Genomic DNA, 22,286 nt, shown 5'->3' with positions numbered 1-22,286 from the left:
CACAGATGGACTAACTCTTTCAAGGGCGACAAACTTCAAGCACACCTAGGTCACATTAACTGTCCGCCTGGTTCTTTCGGCGAGTCCTTTCCCTCTGTGATGGTTCCCTCTGTGATGGAGAAAACGACCCAGAACCAGAATCCCCATCTTACCCAGCAGCCAGCAGATTTCCATCCAAAGGGAGAAATAGTGAGAGGTCGTGCAGCCTCCATGATGGAGCAGAGAGAGTGGGGTTCATGAAGAAGTGGGAACACCCATCAAGACCCATGTACCTATGTACCTGTGTCCTTGGATCCACAGCTTGATAACCAGGTCCTGGGTGTGTAAGGCCTGCTACAATACCGGCTGGGTTTACAGAGTCTCCGGTTCACAGGATGTATTCAAAACATCCCCTTTCTTCGAGCATCTCATGCCCAGCACTGGCTTGGTAGAACTTCTGGGTCTTGGGTAATACAATACCAGGGGTAACAGAGGAAGCCGACCCTGGGTCTGGCCCCCTCTGGGGACCCAGGAATGTCCTTTTCTCTTTCTGCCTCTCACCTCCCACCAGCCTGCTTCCTTCTTTCCCTCTGCCCCATCATCTTCAAGACAGACCCGTGCTCCCGGTTGCTGACCTCCCCGCCATCCCAAATGACCCCAGGGATCGAACTCAGGAGATCAGGTTTGGCAGCAAGTGCCTTGGTCCACTGAGCTACCGCTCCAGACCAGGACAAATGTTTTTTAAACGGAACTGTGGATGGCCCCAAACAAGTCGGGACCACTCAAGGTAGAGACCCCTGACTCCCCCTCCTTACCCTCACCCCGACTCAGTTTCACGCTTTCCATTCCAAGAAAACAAATCAGATCTGGGGCCAACCTCAGCTTGCTGAGGTGAAGATTGTGCCCTTGCCGTCTTTGAGAACGCTTGGGGGAGATTCCCGTGCACATGCCGGAGACCAGCACTCATAGCCGGACGCTGGGCTGGATGTGGACGTCAGGATAGGTATGGGATCTCGTCACCCTGGTCTCCCTGCCCCTTGATGGGAAACACTGAGACCAGGCCACAACTTAGACATGTGGCCATCAACACACCAGGGTGGGCCTCACAGGTCACCCTTCCTGGGTCCCTCTAATCCACCTTCACCACACCCAGCTCTATGGCCTCAAGAAGGAAGTCCCCTGACTTACCTCCAAGGGCCCCAAATACACAAAAGTGGCCCCACTCTGCTCCCTGCTCGCCCCTCAAAGTTTCCATCATCACAGAAGGATAGAGCTCAGTTGGTCCCAGCTCTGGACAGACAGAGAGGGACTGAGAAGAACCCAGAAGCCTGCACCCATCTTTTTCTGTGGGTCAGGGGCAGGAGGGACTGTACCCCGAGACAGGACCCCTCCTGGGCCTGGAGCCACAGGATGCTGTTCCCTGCTCCCCATCTTCCTTGCCATCCCCCACAAAAAGCCTCGCTGTGCCAGATTCAGCCAGATTTCAGTTACTAGTCATTCAACAAACACCATGACGGCATTTTGCCGCGGAAGGTCAAAGGCCTTAGAGTCAACTACCAGCTCCACTAATTCTTTGGGGAACTTGGACAAACCATGTGCCATCTCTGAACTTCTGGAGATCTTATTTCCTGCGTGTAAAATGAGGGTATAGTCTTACCTCCAGGGGCTATATGTAACAGACTCTTGATAAACAGAATCCGTCATGCAGTGAGCTCAGGCCACAGATGTGACTTTAAAGGGGGCCCGTAGGCACCTCTTGAGCAGGAACTGGTTTTATGTAAGTGATTAAGTAGCTGATGGCGAGATACAGGGCATCGTGGAGCAAGACAGATGAGTCAAGGAAGGCTGTCTGGAGGTAGTGGTGCGTGTGGGCCTTAAAAAACATAAAGAAAAAAATTGTATTTTGGGTTCCTCTCCTGTTTATGCTTCTAAATCCTTGTGTGACTTTGTTTTTTTTTGGTTGTTGTTTTTTTTTTTTCTTTTTTTTCCCTGTGTGACTTTGAACCAATGTCTTACTCACCCCCTCGGGTTCCTACCTCTATCAGGAGGTGGCCATTAGGCAGTGGCAATGAATGGCCGCAAATGGCTCTCTTTTCCGAAAGATAACTCCGCAAGTGTGTCTCCTTGGTACAGGCTGGGTTTTATGCCTCTCATCCCCCAGGAAGTCATTCAAAGACCCCGGACTAAAATTTCAGCACTTCCCAGTCTTGTGGAAGGAAGGATGTCCCTGCAGACCTGGGGGCTGCCCTCCCACAGGCCAGTGGCCTCCAGAATCTGGGAGCCGGCCCTGTACGACCGAGGGGAGCCTGTGGAAGAGAAGGACTACTCCTGCTGACCCAGTTTGGTTCTGGGAAAGAGCCCAGTGCAGCCTGCCCTTGACCTTGGCCCTCAGGGAGGCAGAGGAGCAAGTGTGGGCCACTATGGGCTGGCTCCCAAACAGACCCGTTAACCCTGCTCAGCTGCCTAGATCACATTTCCCAATCCTGGACAGCCTGGGCAGCCAGGCCCTTTTCTTCCCCAATCTAAACGCCACAGGCTCTTCGGGATCATGTGTGCGTCCCCAGCTGCTGTGTCCAGCTTGCCAGAGGACGGAAGTTCATCATAGTGTCCATTAGCACTTGAACTGCTATCCTAAGTGCACACCCTGCATTTATGGAACACCCATTGTTTGCAGGTGACTGCAAGGGTCTCAGTTTGAAACCCTCCTTTCCTCTTCCCTTCCTCTAAAGTGTCTGCCTCCAGGCCTGGTCAGTTGTTCCCAGTGACAGACAGAAGCCATCCCCATGCCTCTGGCCTGGAAGAGCCGGTGGCTGTCAGAAAAAGCTTCATGGTTTGGTTAACTGGGTCCTGCAGCCAAACTAGGGCTGGGTGCAAGTGTAGTTACTGTTCAGACTGCAGTGATGTGGGACTTGATTTTCTTTTCTTTCTTTCTTTTTGTTTTTTTTTTTTTTTTTGAGACAGGGTTTCTCTGTATAGCCCTGGCTGTCCTGGAAATTGCTTTGTAGACCAGGCTGGCCTCAGACTCAGGGATCCACCTGCCTCTGCCTCTCAAATGCTGAGATTAAAAGCATGTACCACCGCCTGGCTCTTTATATATTTTTTTAAATGCTGTAACTTTTTTATTTTCTGTGCATTGGTGTTTTGCATGTATGTCTGTGTGAGGGTGTCGGACCCCCTGGAACTGGAGTTACAGACAGGTGTGAGCTGCCATGTGGGTGCTGGGAATTGAACCCAGGTCCTATGGAAGAGCAGTCAGTACTCTTAATTGATTTTCATCCTATGTGGGCCTCCTTCTGAGTTCTCCAGGCTCCAGGGTTCCATTTGTCCCTGAAACGGGCCTTCTGGGCCCGTTCTCTATCCACCCCAGAAGGCCTTAGACTGTCTCCAAATCAGATTCATTCATTCAAACATGTATTCAGCGCCTATTATGTACCAGGCTCGGTCTAGCTGCTAAAAGCAAAGATGATAGATTGGGACCGGGACCGACCCCTCAACACACACCCGGTTCCTTCTCCCTGCCTCGATCCGATGCCTCGAGTCGGGCCCAGCCGGGGACTCAGTGACTCCCGTGTCACAGCGGCTGGGCGGGTCGGTTTCCTCCCCTTCCTCCACCCGCCCCGCCCCGAGGCCGCCTCCACCCGCGGGATCCCGGCGACGCGTCCGACGCGTCTGCGAGCCAGGGCTGCTGCATCCTTCTGTCGGTCTGTCGGTCTGCCCTCGCCAGGCGAGGTCCGGGCTGGGGTGGAGGCCAAACGGTCTCCTCCCTCCCTCCCTTCCTCCCTCCCGGGAGTTGGCGGGGAAGGAGCCAGCGCGGGGAGATCACGGTGAGCGAGCAGCGCAGGGACCCCACATCCCTGGTTCAGGCGGGTCCGCGGGTAGATGCCTCCGGGAGGGGACAGAGCGACCTGCAGCTCTTCTGACTCTGGGGACGCGACCCCTGAGGAGACCCTGAGGGTCGGGCTGCACCGGGCACCCTCCATTCGTCTCGACATCCCTCATCTTGAACTCGAATCCCTACATCCCTCATCCTTCATTCCGCATCCCGCATCCTACATCCCCACATCTTGCGTCCCCGCATCATGCAACCCAGCATCCTGTATCCCCACATCCCGCGTCCCCGCATCCCACACCGCAGCCCCGGTAGCGCGTCGCTCGAGGCGGGGGACGCGCTCCAGCCGAGCACGGGTCACTGCGGGTAACAGTCTAGGGTCCCGTCCCTGCTCTTCTCCAGGCACCCAAAGGACCGCAGGGCGTGGACCCCCGAGCCCCCCTGCCGCACCCCCACCGGCACCCCATTGTTCTCCACCGCCGCTCCCGGGAGGGGGAGGGGGCTGCTCTTTTCTTAAAGGGCCCTCTCCCCTTCTTGTCGCCCCTGCAGGTCGCGAACACCAGTGGGGTGGGGCGTGCCCACGGCCCCCGCCCCTCCCGGGGGTCCGCCAGCCTCAGCTTCAGAGCAGCGATCCCTGCGTTCCGCCCCCTTCCCTGAGAGATCTGCTACCACTCGGGGCCGTCCAGGAGAGGGGACAGAGGTGCAGGGGTGAAGGGAGCCCCTACAGTGGAGCCGTCGGGAGGGGCGGAACCAAGTCACCCAGGAGCGAGGCACGGGGTCTGGGACGCAGAGCTGAGCGCGCAGGGAGCAGCAGGCCGGGGCCAAAGCCTCCTGGGTGACAAGGCCCTGCGTGGCGGACAGAAGCAACCAGAGAAAAGCGGGGAAAGGCCGGACCTAGAGGGGGCAAGCGTCTCACTCCCGCACCTGCACCGAGGGGACCCAGGAACTAAGAGCACATCCCCCACCTAGGACAGACATTGCCTTGAGCGCAGCCCTGTGTGCAACAGCTGCGCTCTGCGGGAAGGGGTCCTTGCTGCTGCGTCTGGATGGCCACCCATCCCCCTAACCCAGGCCTCTAGGCCTTGGAGAGGAGCCCAACTAGAAAAGAGGCCACACTCCTCGCCGCCCGACCTGGAGAGAGAGGACGACGCTTCCCCGGTGCTCCCAGGCCCAGGAGGAGCTGGGCCAGCAACAGTGGGACCTGGCCCCGCAGGCGGCAGCGGCCATGTCACGGCCAGGCCAAGGTGTGATGGTGCCGGTGAACGGGCTGGGCTTCCCGCCGCAGAACGTGGCCCGGGTGGTGGTGTGGGAGTGGCTCAATGAACACAGCCGCTGGCGACCCTACACGGCCACCGTGTGCCACCACATCGAGAATGTTCTTAAGGAGGATGCCCGGGGCTCCGTGGTCCTGGGCCAGGTGGACGCCCAGCTGGTGCCCTACATCATCGACCTACAATCCATGCATCAGTTCCGGCAAGATACAGGTGAGTAGAACTCACAGGAGGTGCGGGGATGTAACAATCCTCCTCCCAGCATGCCTGAAAGGGGGCCTGAGGGTCTGAAGATCCTGTCTGACAATTATGCTTTTACCCCTTCTCCCTCAACTGGGAAAAGGGAGAAAGTGACTGGGTCCAGGTTAACACTTTGGTTCCATCCCCACCTCGTATTAGTTTGGGGGAAAGAGAACCTCAGTTTCTTCGCTTGCAAAGTGGGTAGATCTCTGTCTCTCAGAGCGACAGAAAAGATTTTTTTAAAGTGAGTCCCCCCTCTCCCAGCATTGAGCCTCTCAGTGCTTAAACACACCCCTTTATCAAACTCAGGGGTTGTTTGGTTTCTCACCACCAATCCCAGACAGAAAGTCTTTCTGATTCATAGTGGAGCCATTTTACAGGCAAAGAAACTGAGTCTCCCAGAAGCTGAATGAAATGTATTCAGAGCTGGGATTAAAATCCATATAACTGGGAGTCCAGGACCGGCATGGTAAACTGGCTGCAGGTGCGGGGGTGGGGGGTGGGGGGGTGGTCCAGGTGACGTCTGGGGGTAGTAGTGTCCACGGTGGGGGTGTGGTCGTGATGGAGGAGAACACAATGGAGGCTTGGTGATGAAGGGACGTTGGTCCTGCTGGGAGCAATGTTAGGATTGGCCTGTGATGCAGGAGTGTGTGTGTGGAGGGGGGATGTTGCTGGCCATCTTGGCAGCCCCACAGTGTGGGTGGTGGCTGCTGACGGTGGTCTTGGTGGCCATATTTGTAGTACAATAGTAACAGTGACGTTAAAGATGGCCTCACTCGCAGGCCCTCTCTCCTCTTCCGGGGATTTGTCACCTCTATGGAGAGTTTCTGCCACATCACTGGGAGGCCTCTGAGACACACAAGACAGCCACAGAGCAGTGAGGCCTTGCCTTGTGGGAACTTGACCTCGAGAGGCAGTGATGGGGGGCTTGGGAGGCCTCAGTACTTCCCCAGGTGACTGCTGCAGGCAACTAGCTTGGGGACAACAGAATCTTCCTCTTCCCTTCAGCTCCCTGCCCAGACTGGAGGCCACTAACCACCTGTAACTATTTCAACTCACGTTCGTTAAAAATACATCAGCGTGTGGCCACACTTCACACTCAAGAGAAAGACCAGGCAGGGTATGGTGTGGGTCCAGTGGTTCTAGGGCTGAGTGACACCAGCAGAAATCCAGACACCCAGGGGACGCATCTCCAGCACCCCATCAATGTGACATTTCCTTATATCTGTCTCCATAGCTTCAGGCATGGGCTATGGTCCTGCCTCTCATAAAGATGTTTATTGACCTCCTACTGTGGTCTACACTGCTGTGTAGAAACGACCCTCACTAGTAACCATCCCTATGTGGTCCAGGAGCAAGCAGGAGGTAGGAGCCTGTGAGACAGAGTTATGTGGGTACTTGGGAAGACGTGGTGCTCCCAGAAAAAGGACGGCTGGGGTGAGAAGGAATGAGTTTGGGAGGCAGAGAAACTGGCTCCAGATGTGCAGGTGTAGGCCTGGATGATGAGAAGGACTTTGGATTTGACCCTGAGAATTGGACGTTTATCCTAGGCTCCTTCTCAGGAGAAAAGGAGGATGGGGTGAGATCTGTGAAGAAAAGGCGTCTGCTCCTTGGCTTAACTTTCGGTAACCTCACAGTGTTGGCTATAGAGATTTTCCAGGACTTAACTTGGAGGTTGGGGGTCCTGAGAAGCAGAAACAGGCTCCCCTGGGTCCCCCAAATTTGTATCTTTGCCTGTGGCCCTCCCCTGGGGCTTCCTTCAAGTCTGATCACCCCCACTTCAGCTCCTAAGTCCCCAAACCCAGGCTGAATCCATTCCCTTACTCTCCACAGCACCTTTCTGTGTGGTCTGGTCTCCAACTTCCACCCAAACTCTTTCTTCAAGCGATACCTGGCCTGTGAGCTGGAAACAGGACTAGGCTTCTGGGTGCCTGCCAAGACCCCCAGCAAGGAGAAGGGTCTGGGAACTGGGGGGCAGGGACTAGGATACCTGGGGAACTTAGGGTGGGCTGCCTCCCCACAGACAGACAGACAGACCCAGTTGAGCTACTTAGGAAAGACCTCTGGCCCTCACTGTTCCAGTTCCAGGAAAGAATCAAGATGTGCACAGGTCTCTCTTCTTCTCTGACCAACTGGGGGACCTGGCTGGGGGGGAGGCTCACCTCCCCAGGTCTCAGTTTCCACAACATGTCACCAGCAGGGCAGAGAGAACGAGCCTGCTGCACAGATTAACTCCTTCCCCACTGTGAACCTGCACCCCAGGCTCACTATGGGAGAGGGGGTGGTAAATCCAAATGCCAAGGGCTGAGAACTTTGCTCAGTTGATAGAGCAGGCATAGGCAACGTGGCGGTACAGCCGGTCATCCCAGCATACAGAGGTGAGAGCAGGAGGACCAGAAGTTAAAGGTCCGTCCTTGGCTACACAGCGAGCTCCAGGGCTAGCCTGGGAAAGATGAGGCCTGTCTCAAAAGCAGAACAAAACAGTGTAAAGCCATAAAACCCGAAACTTGCATACTTGCACCAAAATGCACATGACTCCCGCCTAGATTTGCTTGGTATCAAAGTCCCTGGAGGTTTCTGGAAGCTGATCTGTCCTCAGGTGGGGAAATGTGAGTCTGGTTTTGCCCTGATGAAGGAGCTGGTAGACTTTTTAACCTCGTGGGGTCCCACACCCTGCCACACTGGAGCATGAGCTTGCCTGGGACATATGCAAATAGGGCATATGCAAATGAGGCATATGCAAATGACAACTGTGACTGGACTGAGATAAACACTTGTGGCCACCACCGACATTTGAATTTTGTGCCATTTTCACGGCTCATAAAGTATTATCTATATTTTTACAACTGTTTGAAAATGTAAAAACTACTCGCCATTCTTAATATGTGCGGGAGCAGGGGGTGGGTGCGTCGGCCCCCAGCTGCGGCTCACCCCAACCCCAACCCTGCCAAAGCATCTTCTAATCCTGCCCATGGGGTGTGACAGGGACTGACACCCCAGAACAGCCAGCATGATGTAGGCACGCCTCGGGATGTGCCAGACAGAGCTCATGTTCGGTGCAAACACACACACACAGCCACAGCCTGCTCATCAGTCGCCGGCGGCACACGGGCGCGTGTCCTGTCTGTCTGCCTGCTCTGCTTGGCAGCCAGCGGAAGAGGAAGGAAGGGAAGGGAAGGGAAGGGAAGGGAAGAGAAGGGAAGGGAAAGGAAGAGAAGAGAAGGGAAGGGGGCCAGATGTCAGGCTTGGGGACAAGTGGAGAGGACAGACCTGTCACATGGGGACTGTTTATTCAGCTGCCCAGATGCTTACAGTCCTACCCATGGGAGGGGGGAGGGGAGGAGGGAAAGGGGAGGTTCCCTTTGAAACCCTCCAGGCTACAGCCTCCCAAATGGAGGCAGAGAGTGCATCCCCTGGTTGTGAGATATTAGATCCCTAACAGATATTAGATTCCTAACAGCTACACCCTTCTAGTGTCTCCCTCGTACTTCCATGTGGGTGACTTTGTTTTGCTTTTCTATGCTGGGATTTGAACCCAGACCTCACACACACTAAGCTACATTGACAGCCCTCTTTAGTGCTCATTTTGAGACAGCTTTACCCACCTGGCCTTGAACTTGTGGCCTCGCTTCTCAGTCTCCTGAGTCAGTGGGGATGATGGCCCAGCACCTCTAGGCCCGGCTGGACTCCCAAAGCTTAACCCTTTTATCTGTAGCTCTCCCACGCAGATAAGCCTAGGTGATTGCAAATCGACAGTCAGACCTTGAGAGGCTTGTCCAAGTGAGCTCATGGAGGCCAAGGAGCCACCAGGATGTGGGGTGAAGGCTTAGGAATGGCTTCCACCCCCTCACACAACTTGTCTGAGGCCTACAAGATTTAAACTCCAGCTAGGAAGACGGAAGCCCAGAGAAGGTGAGTCACCTGCCCAGGATCACACAGATTAGCAGCCCCAGGGCCTCCCCCCACCCCAGACCCACTCCACACAGCTAGAATGGGTGATCTGGTCCCTGTGGATAGTGGACTCCATGATCTCTGTAGCCGGCAGGGATAGAGGGCTCCTATGTGACAGGCGTCTCCCATCTTCCTCCCTGTCCATTCTGTAAAGGGACAGCTGAAACAGACGCCATGTCAGAGGCTCCCCGGGAAGTCATGCCTCAAGTGTCTCAGGATGCTAGATTTGAGGCAGGCACTGGGAGTGGGGTGGGCTATAGCTCTTCCCTGGGCAGCCAGGACTCCCTCACCCTGCATCCTGCCCTCAGGGGTAGAGGGACGAGTGAGGTCACCCAGAGAGGAAGGGCAGCTGTTGCTCTGTTGCTGTGGAAAGCACCGCCAACACTTAGAGTCCAGATGGAACGACAAAGCCCCAGAGAAGGTGAGTGACCTGCCCAAGGTCACACAGCTTTTTGCTCTCAAACCAAAACTAGGCTCATACGTCAAGTCTCAGGGATGAAGGTGAGGGCTGGCTGTTCCTTCTCTCTGTCCCCTGAGAGCTCTGTTGGGCTTGTTGTCAGGGTTTGAACTAAAGCAGGGACTTCCTGAGTTACCATGGAGCCTCTAGGGCCTGAGTCCCTGACTCCCATACCTGTGGGGCCTTTTCCTATCAGATCTAGGGCTGGGCTTGATGCCAGAGCAAGGAGGAGTAGGAGGTTCCTATCAGGTCTGGCTAAGCCATCCACATGGTAGCCCGCGTCCCTGTCCCTGTCACAGGCCATGGTACCTCTCTGTACTCCTGTTTGTCAGGCCCACAAGCCTCCTGATTGCCCAACTCTGTTGCTATTCTATTGGACGGCCATTGTTGCTGCTCCCCCCACCCCCGTCTTGGGCTGGGTCGTGGGGTCTCAGAGAGAAAGACAAAATCAATCCATCCCAGCACATCATGGAAATGACTTGTGAGCCCACTTCTGACACTGAGGCCAGCAGAAAGGCTTATAAAAACCCATCGGCTGGCTGTGTGATAGTGGGCAAGCCACTTAACCTCTCTGGGCCTCCATTTCCTGCAGTGTAAAATGGGAGTAATCCTTCCCTGGGACAGTTTCATGAGAAGCCTGGAGAACACTCTTGTACGTCCTTCGTATGGGCACTTAGGTAGGAAACGACCTAGGTACATTCTGATGTTTCAGGAGGGCGATGTGGGCTCCTAGGGGGGTGCACAGACATGGGTGAGGGTCCAAGGAGCAGCAAGCAGCCCCCCACTCGGACCTGGGGACAGAGGGAGGCAATGACAAACAGGAGACAGGAAAGGTGGTCCCTCGGGGCCCTTAAGACCTGGCACACATGGCTGCCAGCTGCTGCCCTTTAGTGGCCAGGCCCCGAGGGACCCAGAGCCAGTGTGCAGCACCAGAATCATTAATCTCAGGTCCTGGGAGGCTGGCACAGGTGAGCCAAGGCTGGCAGGCTTCTGTGCAGGGAGTAGGACTCCCCTTAGCAACAGCACAGACACTGAAGCTGGGAGATGGGAACTCCTGTCCAGGACAAAGCCTGCACCCTCAGGCCTGCTGTGTGATCCTTTGGATGCTTATGAGGATCCTGAGTGTGTAGGGAGGGTCCTGGGTCACGGTGTCCCCTGCCTTGTTTCCTTCCCCTCTGGTAGCTGTGGGCTCTGAGGAGGCACTGAAAGCGACAGTGGTGGAGCTGGTCTGATGGAGGGGAGCGAAGAGAAGGTGATAGAGAAGGGGCGTGGCTGGGATGGAGGAAGAAGGACCTGATGGAGGAGGATGAGGAGTTGGAGGGAGGGTGGGGCTCTCACAGAGAGGAGAAGAGGGGAGAGTGGGAGTTTGGGGGCACCCCTCTTCATTCGGGGACCCCAGGGGCCTCCCCACATGCCCATACACCTATGCGCCTGCCTCCACCTGGCCACTAACGACAATGTCACACCCAGCACTGGCCAGTCCTTAGGACAGCCTTGCTCCCTAGATACTCACAACCTTGAGCCCACTCAACCAAGGGCACAGGACCCCAACCCTAACACAGACGGCCTTGGGAGGCCCTGTGTGAGGACAGGACTCCCAGGTCTGGTCCAGAAGCTCACTGGGCACAGCGAGAAGCTGTGACGTCGGCCAAGGCCCCTCCAACCCCCAACGCTCAGCTTCCTCATCTGTGATACAGCCAGACAGTCCAGCCTTCACTCATTCCACGGGAGTGGTGGTGAGGCCCAGTTAGTGACGTTACCTGGCATGCGCAAGGCCCTGTATGAGATTCCCAACCCTGCAGGAGCTAGGCATGGAGGGATACAGCTGTAATCCCAACACTAGGGAGGCAGAAGCAGAGGCAGAGCATCGGAAATTCAAGGTTATCCTCAGCTTCATAGAGAGTTTGAGGTCAGCCTCGGCTATGTGAGACCCTGTGTCCGAAAAAAAAAAAGGAATTTAATGAATGTCTATTGTGTGCAGGTGTTAGGGATGTCACAATCAACAGGGAAGACACAGAAATCCTGCCTTCAGCTTTTCAGTACTTCAGCTCTGGTGGGGTGAGGATAATATGGGAAGCCAAGCACCATAGAAGTCCAGGACATGAGGCTATCGCTGACCCGAAGCCTACACAAATGCCAGATCGGGGCTAGGCCTCCTCCAGATGCTACGTGGCTGTGCTCTTGCCCTGCCTCCATGGCAGAGCCTCTCTGGGCTCCTCCCACAGTCTCTCTGGAGCTGCTCCAGGCTGCCACCTCCACCTGCCCAGACAGCAGTGGCACTCAGTGACTGGGTACACGAAGGAGCCTGGCAGGGAGCCCTGTAGCCCGGCACCCTGAACTGCAGAACAAAGGACCCAGCCATCAGAAGTGGCTGCCAAGACAGCCTGCCCACACCTGCAACCCAGTGGCTACCTCTTCCACAGTGACAGTACCACGGCCCCTGTGAGTCTCTGTCCCTCTCTCCTGGGCTCTAGTGGGGGTCCACAAAGGGTATCAGAGCTCAGGTCAGTGACCACATGGAGGCAGAGAGATGAAGGATAGTTCCCTTCAAAGTGTGAGTGGCCTGGCCCCACTCAAACCCTTAACCTGAGTTCAAACTCTAACAAGGTGATCTCAGACAAGTTTATCTCTCTAGAACTCAGTTTCCCCATCTGTGCAGAAGCTGAAAATTCAGTTGCCTAACTAGATAACAGTGCATGTTTAGGATTACCTTGCTCACCAGTCCATGGCAGATAGTAGGTGCTCAGTAGATTCTTGAAGGTGCTGAACCCAGTATTACATCTGGAGGCTAAGGCAGACAGATTTCTTTTCAAGACAGGCTTTCTCTGTGTAGCTTTGGAACCTGTCCTGGAACTCGATCTGTAGACCAGGCTGGCCTTGAACTCACAGAAACCTGCCTGCCTCTGCCACCCTGAGTACTGGGATTAAAGGTGTGCACCACCACCGCCCAGCAAGGCAGAAGGATTTTGAGTTTGATACCAGCCTAGACTATGTAGTGAAACCCAATCTCAAACAGGGGGAAACCAAATCAAACGGAAAAACAAAACAAAGCAAAACAAAAAACCCAAACTAACAAAAAACTCTTGAAGTCTGCACAGGGTGGCCCTGACCCAGCTCTGGCTACCTGTTACTAAGGAAACTGAACCTTGTAGCCACATCTCTGGATATCTGAGGATCTGGAAAGCTGAGCTAGCATGCATCCTTTACCCACAAGTTGGTTTTGGTTGGTTGGTTGATTTTGTTGTTGTTGGATTGTTTGTTTGTTTTTCGAGACAGGGTCTGTGTAGCCCTGGTTGGCCTGGAACTCGCTCTGTAGACCAGGCTGGCCTCAGACTCACAGAGATCCACCTGCCTCCACTTCCTGAGTGCTGGGATTAAGGGCGTGCGCCACTATGCCTGCCTACACTCCCAGTTTTTAAATGTGGCTCACGATTTTTTTTTTTCTCATCCTAAGCAGTGGGTGAGCAGAGGAAGCTCACATTCTCTCCAGTGAGAGCCTCCAGCCTGGCCGTGGGAATGGCCCGCTTAGCAACATCCGTATCCACACACCACGTCATTCATTCATTGCATCATTTATTCGTTACGTCATTCATCTGCTCATATTCAGTCTATCATTTCCACAGGGTTGACTTTGTGCTACTGACTGTGCTGAGATTCGAAAGAGGCTGAGAAAACCAGACCAACCTTCTGAGTAAGGGGCATGGCCAGACTGAAGGGGACACAGACACCCTGTCACATAGTGACGCATAGTCACATAGTCACATAGTGATAGAGAATGCAAGGTGGGAGGGAGCCGGGGGGGGGGGGGGGTGTGGTCCTGATTCTCCTTTCAGATGGTGGAGACGATTCCAGGACCTAGTTGAACCAAGAAAGTTAAACTCAGAAGGGAGGGAAACTGGGAAGACGGGAGAACGTTCTAGACAGGATTTGGCAGGTGGCAGCCCCCGAGTATACCATTATTAAGTACTGTGTCCATTTCACAGGCTGGAAGGAACAGCGTGGGGGATCCAGGGGAGGAGGATTCAGGGCCTTGATTTCCTTCCCCTCCACTTCCCATTGGCTGCTGCTAAGCCAGGGCACCTGAATCCTGGGGCATGGAGTGGGAATTGGTGTCAGGGAGGCCCCAGGGTTGTGAGGATCACAAGGACCCCACACACTGCCGCAGCTTTGGGCCCTCAGAGGCCGAGCAGAGTGGAGGAAATCTGGGGGCCGGAGTCCTCCCTGTCCCACCGCCAGCAGCTCCCCACCCCCCATAGGGAGCTTGGGCAGCCCCGTGCCCAAACCACTAACGGGCCAGAGCCAGGCGTGGGAGTCTCAGGGGAGCAATCGGAAGGAAACAGAATCTGCAGGTTCATTGATTGCGGGTGGAGCGGGAGGCCCTTGACCCAGAGCCGGCTGTTTCTACCGAAGTCAATCAGTGCCGGGCTGGACTTCTATGTATGCCTGAGGAGCCTAAGTTTCCCCATTTTTCAAATGAACGCCCCTGAGGAGATGATGTCAGAAGACTGTCGTTGCTGCAGGTGGCCCCACCAGCCCTGAGGCCAGTTTGAGTTGCGAAGCTGTGATACTCCAGCCTGGGATTTAGCTCCAGCCTCAGCCATGTCTCTTACTTGCTATGGAGCCTGTGAGCCTCAGTTTTTCCCGTGGTGACAAGGACTTGTGAATGGACAGGTGAAGGAGCAGCCCGCAGAAGGCAGGTGGCCCCGGGCTGGAGCCGACTGAACGAGGGAACTGCAGGTGATCTTGTGTGTGTCCCAGAACTGCCCAGCACCTGTGCAAACTCAGCTGAACCCAGGGCAGCCAGCTCCATTTCACAGTGTGGCTGAAGACAGGGTGGGGGACGTGTAAGTTCTGGACAGAGAATGAGTGCCACTCGTTTCTGGGATGGTTGAAGATCCCTCATCGCTCCTCAAGCCTGGCATCCAGAGATGCTCAACTTGCTCAGCCTACTCAGAACTCACTCCCGGGCAGAGGTCCCCACTTGATAGGATGTCCGTGGCTGTCTCCCACGGGCCCTCCATCCCACCAGGCCTTGGTGCCCCTAACTGAGGCCCCTGCTGGAGACTTTTCCGTGTCAGAGGAGCCAACAAGGGCTACCTGTATTCACAAAGCCACTCTGTTCTAAAGAGCTAGGGCTTGGGGAAGATGCACCCCCCCCAACATTGTGCCTCTAGGTGTGTGTGGGGGGGTGCTATCCAGGTAGGAAAGCAAACGGAGGTAGTGAGATCCCCGTGAGTGGAGGAATTCTACGTTAGGGTACCTCTCAGCTAGGTTGGAAGCCTTAGGAAGCAAGTCATACTGCAACTTGCCCTTCCCCTGCTCTGCTCAGCCCTCAACTCTCACCCTTTCTCCCCTTGCTAGACCGGTTTCCTCAAATGTGAAAAGGGACAGGTCTGTGTGACCTAAGAAGAGAGGGAGGGAGGGAGGGAGGGAGGGAGGGAGGGAGGGAGGGAGGGAGGGAGGGAGGGAGGGAGGGAAGAGCAATGAGCCTGTAGGGGTCACACAGTAAGTACTCAGCAAAGTCAATCAGTGCCGGGCTGGACTTCTATGTATTCCTGAGGGCATACAGTGACACAAACTGATGCTCTGTAGTGGTGCTATCCCCAGCCCCCGTCTCTACCTCAGCCTTCATCCCCCACCCCCCCATGCTGCTGGGCAGCCCCTAGGCTTTCAGCTTCTGTTTAGCAGGTAGTCAGTACCTGCTTCTCAGGCTCCCACAGAGACCTTGCTGCCTCTAACAGTAAATTCTGTCTCTCTGTGTCTCTCTTGCTCTCTCTGCTCCCTCCTCTCTCTCTGTGTGTGTCCCTGTTTCTCTCTTTGCCTATCTGTCTGTGTGTCTCTGTCTCTGTCCCTCTGCCTGTCTGTCTCTGTCTTTGTCTCTCGTATATATCTGTCACTGACTATTGGTCTTTCTGTGTGTCTGGTCTTTCTGTCCTTCCAACCCCACCCCGTCTTTCTGTCTCTCTCCTTGTCTCTCTCCCCTTGTCTGGCTATCATCTCCCTGCAGCCTCCAGCAGACACTGGCCCCCAGCCCCTCACCAGCAATTTTTCAATTGCCCATTCTTGCTGGACAGCAATCACAAAAGCTGGCACAACATCAGGCCCAGCACAGTCCTGCACAGGGGCTGGCTGCCCTGGGATCCCGCTCCCGGTGGCCAGCCCGGGGCTGGAGAAGCCCGAGCAGTGGCCCATCTCCCAGGCTCATGCACTGAGCGCCTAGTCTGCAGCTCATTGTTCTGCTCACAAATCTAGGCCAAGGCCACCATGGAGGAGACCAGCACAGCTAGGAAATCTCAGGATCCAAGTCCAAGCAGACACTGGGAGCCAGCTGCCTCCCCTCCCCACGCCCCCCTGGTTCATGGCCACCCTGGGCTGGAGGGGTGTGTGGAGGGGCAGCAGCGGGCACAGCAGTGCAGGGTCTGGTAGGGCAGGCACAGCCGCCCTAATTACTCCAGCTCTCCAGGCTCCAATACGTTCTCAAAAGGACTCCAGGGACACTGCCTTTAATAACCACCACTAAACAGGCAAGAAAATCCATGCCTGGTAAACAGAGCCCGGGGGAGCAGATGTGGGCTGGCCAGCATCTCCCATAATCCTTTGTGGCAGAGTGGTCAAGGCAATCTCTAGAGCCCTTTCCCCACTGCTCCTCTCTGCCAGGCCTGGTCCCTCTCCTCCCCCTCCACTCCACAGGCCTTGGTTTCAGTTGCCTTCTTCCTTCGGGGCAGGTTTTTGGGAAACTGTGACACTGATCTGGCCTTTGTGACTCCCAGAAGTTATCAGCCAGTTCAGGAGACAAAAACAGAAATGATTCAATGACAGAGTACAGCAGCCACACGTGCGGGTTTCAGCAACAGAACTAACGCCTCGCTGGAGGGGCTGGGCACAGGGAGCTCAGTGCAACGGTTAGGAGTTCACTGGGTGGGGACTCTGGAAGTGGGTCAAGTGTGCGATAGCAGCCGTCATAGCCAACGCTCGTCGGTCGCTTCTCTATGCTAAGTCATGTGCTAAGCACCTGCCATGCCTTCTCTCATTTTGTCCCCCAGAAGTTCCTGGCGTAGGTATCGATACCCACATTTTACACATACGAACCCAGGCTGTGTGAGGAGCCAGGGTTCTCATCAAGCTCTCCAGTCTATTGGCAGCTTCTCTCCCTCACTTCTCTCACACATTCTGTCCCTGAACCCCCTTTGACTCAGGACCTGGGCAGCAGAGGGGGCTCAGGGGGGCAATTCCCATCCAAGGGACATGGCCCCTCCTGTCACCGCAAAGTTGACCACAGCACTTAAGGTTCCTCTCGCTCACAGCCCCTCATTCTGCAGATGCTGGAATTGAGGTACTGAGCGGGTGAGTCTAGTACGCAGGAGCAAGAGGACAGAGAAAACCACAGAAAATCGATATGCATTCCATTACAATAAATAAGCATTGGGCCCTGGGGAGTCTTCCTGTGGCTGCCTGGGCCATTCCTGCTGTACAGGGACCTTGTTTCTTGGCACCTTCCGTCCTGTCCCTCTCCCATCAACAAATGCAGCTCTGTGCCTCAACTTCCCCCAGTCCTCAGGGCCTGTGCTGTTGTCAGGGACAACCTTCTAAAAGGCAAGGCAGAGGATGAGGCATTTGAAACCTGAGTAGCAACACAGTGAGAAACAGTCAGACAGGGTCAACCTCCCAGCATCTGGCTGTAAAAACATCTCACGTTGTGAGGACCCACTGTGTGAGTCACCGTGCCCAAAGTGGGGGCGAGGGAGCTGGAGGGTTAAGCAGAGAAGCCCCCTGTGGACCTGAGCTGATTGATGGGTGGGGGCATGAAAGAGCCTGTCATGGCCAGAGTGAGCAGGTACCAGAAATGGGGAACAATGAGACAGGGGTCCTAACCGGTGATGTCCAAACAGACCTGGATTAAAAGAGTCTGAGGGTGGCCAGGTCATAATCCAGGTAGAGGAAAGAGTCAGTGCAAATGCCCTGAGGCCACACAGAGTTTGGGGTGACCCTGGGAGCAGCAGGGAGACCAGGTCAGAGCTGGGTCATCATGAGGACCTCAGTTTTTACAGGTAATTGGAAGCCATAGAGGACTCTGAGCTCTACAGGAATGGGAGTGATCTGGGCTGCTGGCTGCCCCGGTGGGGACAAAGGCATGAGTCTACTGCCGTGGCCCAAGCTCAGGAGTCACAGTGGCTTACAGCAGCAGAGAATCAGGCAACAGAGCTGTCAAAGAGGCTACACGGACCCACATGGGTTCTCAGGAGAGAGGGTGGAGCTAACGGCATCAAAGTGAAGGCAGGATCCGCCCATAGCCCCGGTAGCTCTGCCCACCTGGCCCATTTCCCTGGTGAGAAACCAAGGCTGACGGAGGAAGTCACCCGAATGTGGTTACAGAGCTGTATAGTCACGACATGGGAACTTGAGGTGAGGGCTGTCTGCTTCAAATCCCTGGTGCCTCACACAGATGCTGCACTGAGGTTCCCCTCAAATCCTCCCAGCAGGTGAGGGATGCAGTGGACCAGGGAGCACCCCACCGCTGTCAAGGCGAGGCCAGCATATTGATTCTTTGTCTCGATGCCATGACACAATGCCTAAGGCTTGTTTTGACTCACAGTTGGGGGGCGGGGGGTACAGTCTGTCATCGCAGGAGTCTGAGAGGGTTGGTCACACGGCCTCCACAGCGAGGAAGCAGAGAGAGACAAACACCATTGGTCAGCTCCCTTCCTCCTTTTTATGCAATGCAGGACCCCAGCCCACAGGGATGGTGCCACCCCATCCAAGGTGGGTCTTCCCACCTCAACCAACCCAGTCCGGAAACTCCCTCCTAGACACGCCCAGAGGTTTGGTTCTTAGGTCACAGATTCCAGGCCCTGTCTGGGACGATCTGTGTTAACTGCCATCAGGTCCACAGAGGCCTAGGAAGGCACGGGGGGGGGGGGGGGCAGCTCTGCAGCAGGTGTGGCCTTGCAAGCCCAGGAGAGTCATTTCTGTGTTGTGATACCTGGGCCAGGCAGCCCAGAGCCAGTTTAGATCCTGGGACATCTTGCAGCCTGCACTGTCAATCACTGGTTCCCTCAGCTTCCTCAAGAGTGAAGCTCACGCCTTTAATCCCAGCACTTGGGAGGCAGAAGCAGGTGGATCTCAGTGAGTTCGAGGTCAGCCTGGTCTACAAGAGTGAGTTCCAGGACAGGCTCCAAAAGCAACAGAGAAACCCTGTCTCAGAAAACAAACAAACAAACAAACAACAACAAAAAAAAACAAAAAAAAAAACGAACAACAAAAAAAAAAAAGAGTGTGCTCTCAGGCACAACTTCAGCCAGTGCAGAGCAAAGCAAGGGGGAGCCACAACACTAGTGAACCGTAAGCCAGGATACCACAGAGCTGTGGGGCTGGGACTGTCTCTCGAGGGACAGAGGGAGGGAGGGGGGAGAAGAAAGGAAAAGCAGGGGAGGGAAGGAGAAAGGGCACACCAGGCGTGAATGCAGGCGTGGCTGAATAAAGTAAGGAGTGAAAACGTGGCCCAATGAGTGGACCAGTGGGAGAAGTGTGGGATCCAATGCGTCCTGTGTGAAAGCTGGAACCCAGAAGTGCTCCGGCTGGGGGCACCCTGAGGGTCCGGGAGGGAGCTTGCCCAGTAGATGGGCCTCTCTCGCTCTCTGGGTGGCCACTATCCACCTTTGCTGTTCTCACCGCCTCCAGCCTGTGATAACCAGGACCTCCAGGCCTGCCTTCCCCCTGCAGAGCTTGGGTTGGCTCTCCAGGGCCAACCCCTTGCTCTTTTTCCTCCTTGGCTTTCTATAACCCCTTCATGAACCTGAAACCCCACACTTTGACTGGGCCTTGCCTGCTTCTTTCCCAGCCCCCATGCCTTTTAAATTTCTATTGCTTTTATTTATTAGTTTATTGGAGGATAGATCACAGCCTGAAGGAGCCGAGGCTCACCTTCCAACATGTGATTGGATTGGAATCATGAGATTGAAACCATGTTGTCAGGCTCCGTGACAAGCACCTGCTGAGCCATCTCATTGGCCCAGTCCCTCTGTCTTGACCCTCCTGTCTGCACAGATCCACTTCCTGGCCCCGAAGGTACCCTTAGGGGTCTGTGCTGACACACCTCTCCTTTCTGAGCGCAGGCACTATGCGACCAGTGCGACGCAACTTCTATGACCCATCGTCAGCTCCTGGCAAGGGCATCGTGTGGGAGTGGGAAAACGATGGCGGCGCGTGGACGGCCTACGACATGGACATCTGCATCACCATCCAGAACGCGTACGAGAAGCAGCACCCGTGGCTCGACCTCTCGTCGCTCGGCTTCTGCTACCTCATCTACTTCAACAGCATGTCCCAGATGAACCGCCAGACGCGCCGCCGCCGCCGCCTGCGCCGCCGCCTGGACCTGGCCTACCCACTCACGGTCGGTTCCATCCCCAAGTCGCAGTCCTGGCCCGTGGGAGCCAACTCGGGTCAGCCCTGCTCCTGTCAGCAGTGCCTGCTGGTTAACAGCACGCGCGCCGCCTCCAACGCCATCCTGGCATCGCAGCGCCGCAAAGCGCCCATTGCGCCAGCAGCACCTCCAGCGCCCCCACCGCCCCCTCCACCGCTGCCGCCAGGAGGGCCCCCGGGTGCGCTCGCTGTGCGCCCCAGCGCCACCTTCGCTGGGGCCGCGCTCTGGGCCGCACCTGCCGCCGTCCCCACGGAGCCCGCACCTCCTCCAGGAGTTCCCCCGAGGAGTCCCAGCGCCCCCAACGGAGCGCCCACCGGCCAGAATAACCTCAGCCGGCCAGGACCCCAGCGAGCCACCAGTGTCAGCGCACGCGCCTCCATCCCGCCAGGGTAAGAAGTCCCCATCTCCTCCGGAAGGGCACCCAGGGGCCACTGCCTACCAGGGCCAAGGCTAGGGTGAAAAACGTACTGGTGTGGGCTACCCCTCACGGACTCGCTTTGTGGTGGAGCAGATTAGCAAGCTGGACAGCGGGACCCCATGAGGCAGAGACCACCATTATCCCCTTTACAGCTGACAGGTGTCCCAGCTCACCATCTGGTTAAGCTGGTTGGCAAATAAACTCTTGGGGACCATGACTGCCAGTGTCTATTACACACACACACACACACACACACACACACACACACACACCTTCCGGAGCCATGGAACTTAAATCTTCATCATTGTGTGGCAAGCACTTGACCCACTGAGCCATCTTCCTAACCCCAATATATTTTATTATCTGCTAAACTTTCTCAGTGTCAGTTCATGACACCTTCCCCAAGACAATTCCAGAGGCCATAAAAGAGAGATACCTTCTGTGTATCACCCAGGAGAGCAGGGGTTCAGCCCAGACTAACAGAGCCAGTGATGGGCGTTTTGTTTACTGTGGGCAAGGAATCGAACTCGGGATGTCAGGCTTGATGGCAAGCCCCCTTTACCATCTGAGCCGTCTTGCCTTTCTGAAAGAAGTTTTGGGAGCATAGGAGTTTCACCTGCTCCAGGCCATTGTGACCTTGGAGTAGTAGCAAGTTTCTTGAAAGAAACATCGCAGTTACTTTGGGTTCTTAATGTTACTTTCCAAGCTGACCTCCAGGGACTGAAATGACCTGGCTTGAAAGCAGGCCAGAGGGAACTAGTCTCTTGCTTCAACGAGACTTGGTGGTGGGTGGTGTGTGTGTGTGTGTGTGTGTGTGTGTGTGTGTGTGTGTGTGTGCGTGTGCATTCCAAATCATGTGTGTCTAGATCAAAAAATAGCTTGCGGGAGTTCCCTCCCCTTCTGTACTGACCCCCGGCATAGCTCTCAGGTCATCAGGCTTGGCAGCAGACACCTTTACCTTCTGAGCTGTGTCACGGACCCCATTTCTGCACACACTTCATGAGTCACTGAGGACAGTGCTGGGAGCCACTCCTTTGGGACACACGATATAAGTCACTCAGCTTTTCCTGACGAGTATTCCTTATCCACAAGTGTGCCCTGGGTGTGAGCTCACAAGGCTGAGCTGATTGGGGAGGACTGAGTTCTCCCAACCACACAGAAGACAGACACACGGTGATCAAGGGAGTCGGTGGGCACAGTCCTAGGAGGAGCAGGGAGGTCTAGGGAGATGGTGGAACAGGGTAATGTGTGGTCTAGAGGGAGTGGGTGGTTGGGATAGGCCACCATGGGGAGGAGCATGTGTTTCTAGGGAGTTCAGAGAACACGGTGTGTCCAGGGAGGTGCTGGGATGTTCTGTCTGTACCTAGGAGAAAGGATGGGCATTTCAGGTGCATAGGAGTGGAGGCTGAACATACCTAGAAGGTTCTAGAAACCACACAGAGGTACAGCCTCCTTAGTGAATGGGGAAAACAGTTGTCTGAATGGGGGGTTAGAGCCAACTAGGGAACCTCGAGAGAGTTTGGGGATAGTGTCTCCAGCAGCTGGGAGCCCTAGAGTGTGCTTGAGCTAGAGAGGGCCATGGGGAGGAGAACACCAGCTCCTGGAGGTATTGGTCATTCGATACACCCCACTCCTGTCCCACTCAGCCATGCAGACCCCCCTCTCAGCCTGACGAGTCTATGTCAAGACTCCCTAATCCTCCTCTCCAAGAAGCCCCA

At 55.5% G+C, this 22,286-nt stretch overlaps 1 protein-coding gene across 2 annotated transcripts in view; it reads left to right on the top strand.

Moving 5' to 3' along the window:
- The first annotated feature begins 3,634 nt into the window (after positions 1-3,634).
- Positions 3,635-22,286, top strand: part of Dtx1 (deltex E3 ubiquitin ligase 1) — a 30,495-nt gene continuing 11,843 nt past the window's right edge. For both annotated transcript variants that reach the window (XM_057764078.1, XM_057764079.1), the window contains exons 1-3: positions 3,635-3,803; positions 4,358-5,292; positions 19,840-20,539. In XM_057764078.1, coding sequence (XP_057620061.1) covers positions 5,034-5,292; positions 19,840-20,539 — 959 coding nt within the window. In that variant the 5' untranslated portion in view covers positions 3,635-3,803; positions 4,358-5,033. The remainder of the gene's footprint in view (positions 3,804-4,357; positions 5,293-19,839; positions 20,540-22,286) is intronic.

Source organism: Chionomys nivalis, chromosome 3 (assembly GCF_950005125.1).
Source record: "Chionomys nivalis chromosome 3, mChiNiv1.1, whole genome shotgun sequence".
In the NCBI taxonomy this organism is placed as follows: Eukaryota; Metazoa; Chordata; class Mammalia; order Rodentia; family Cricetidae; genus Chionomys; species Chionomys nivalis.
The sequence above is the reverse complement of the archived record's forward strand: the minus strand, read 5'-3'. Positions and strand labels throughout refer to the sequence as shown.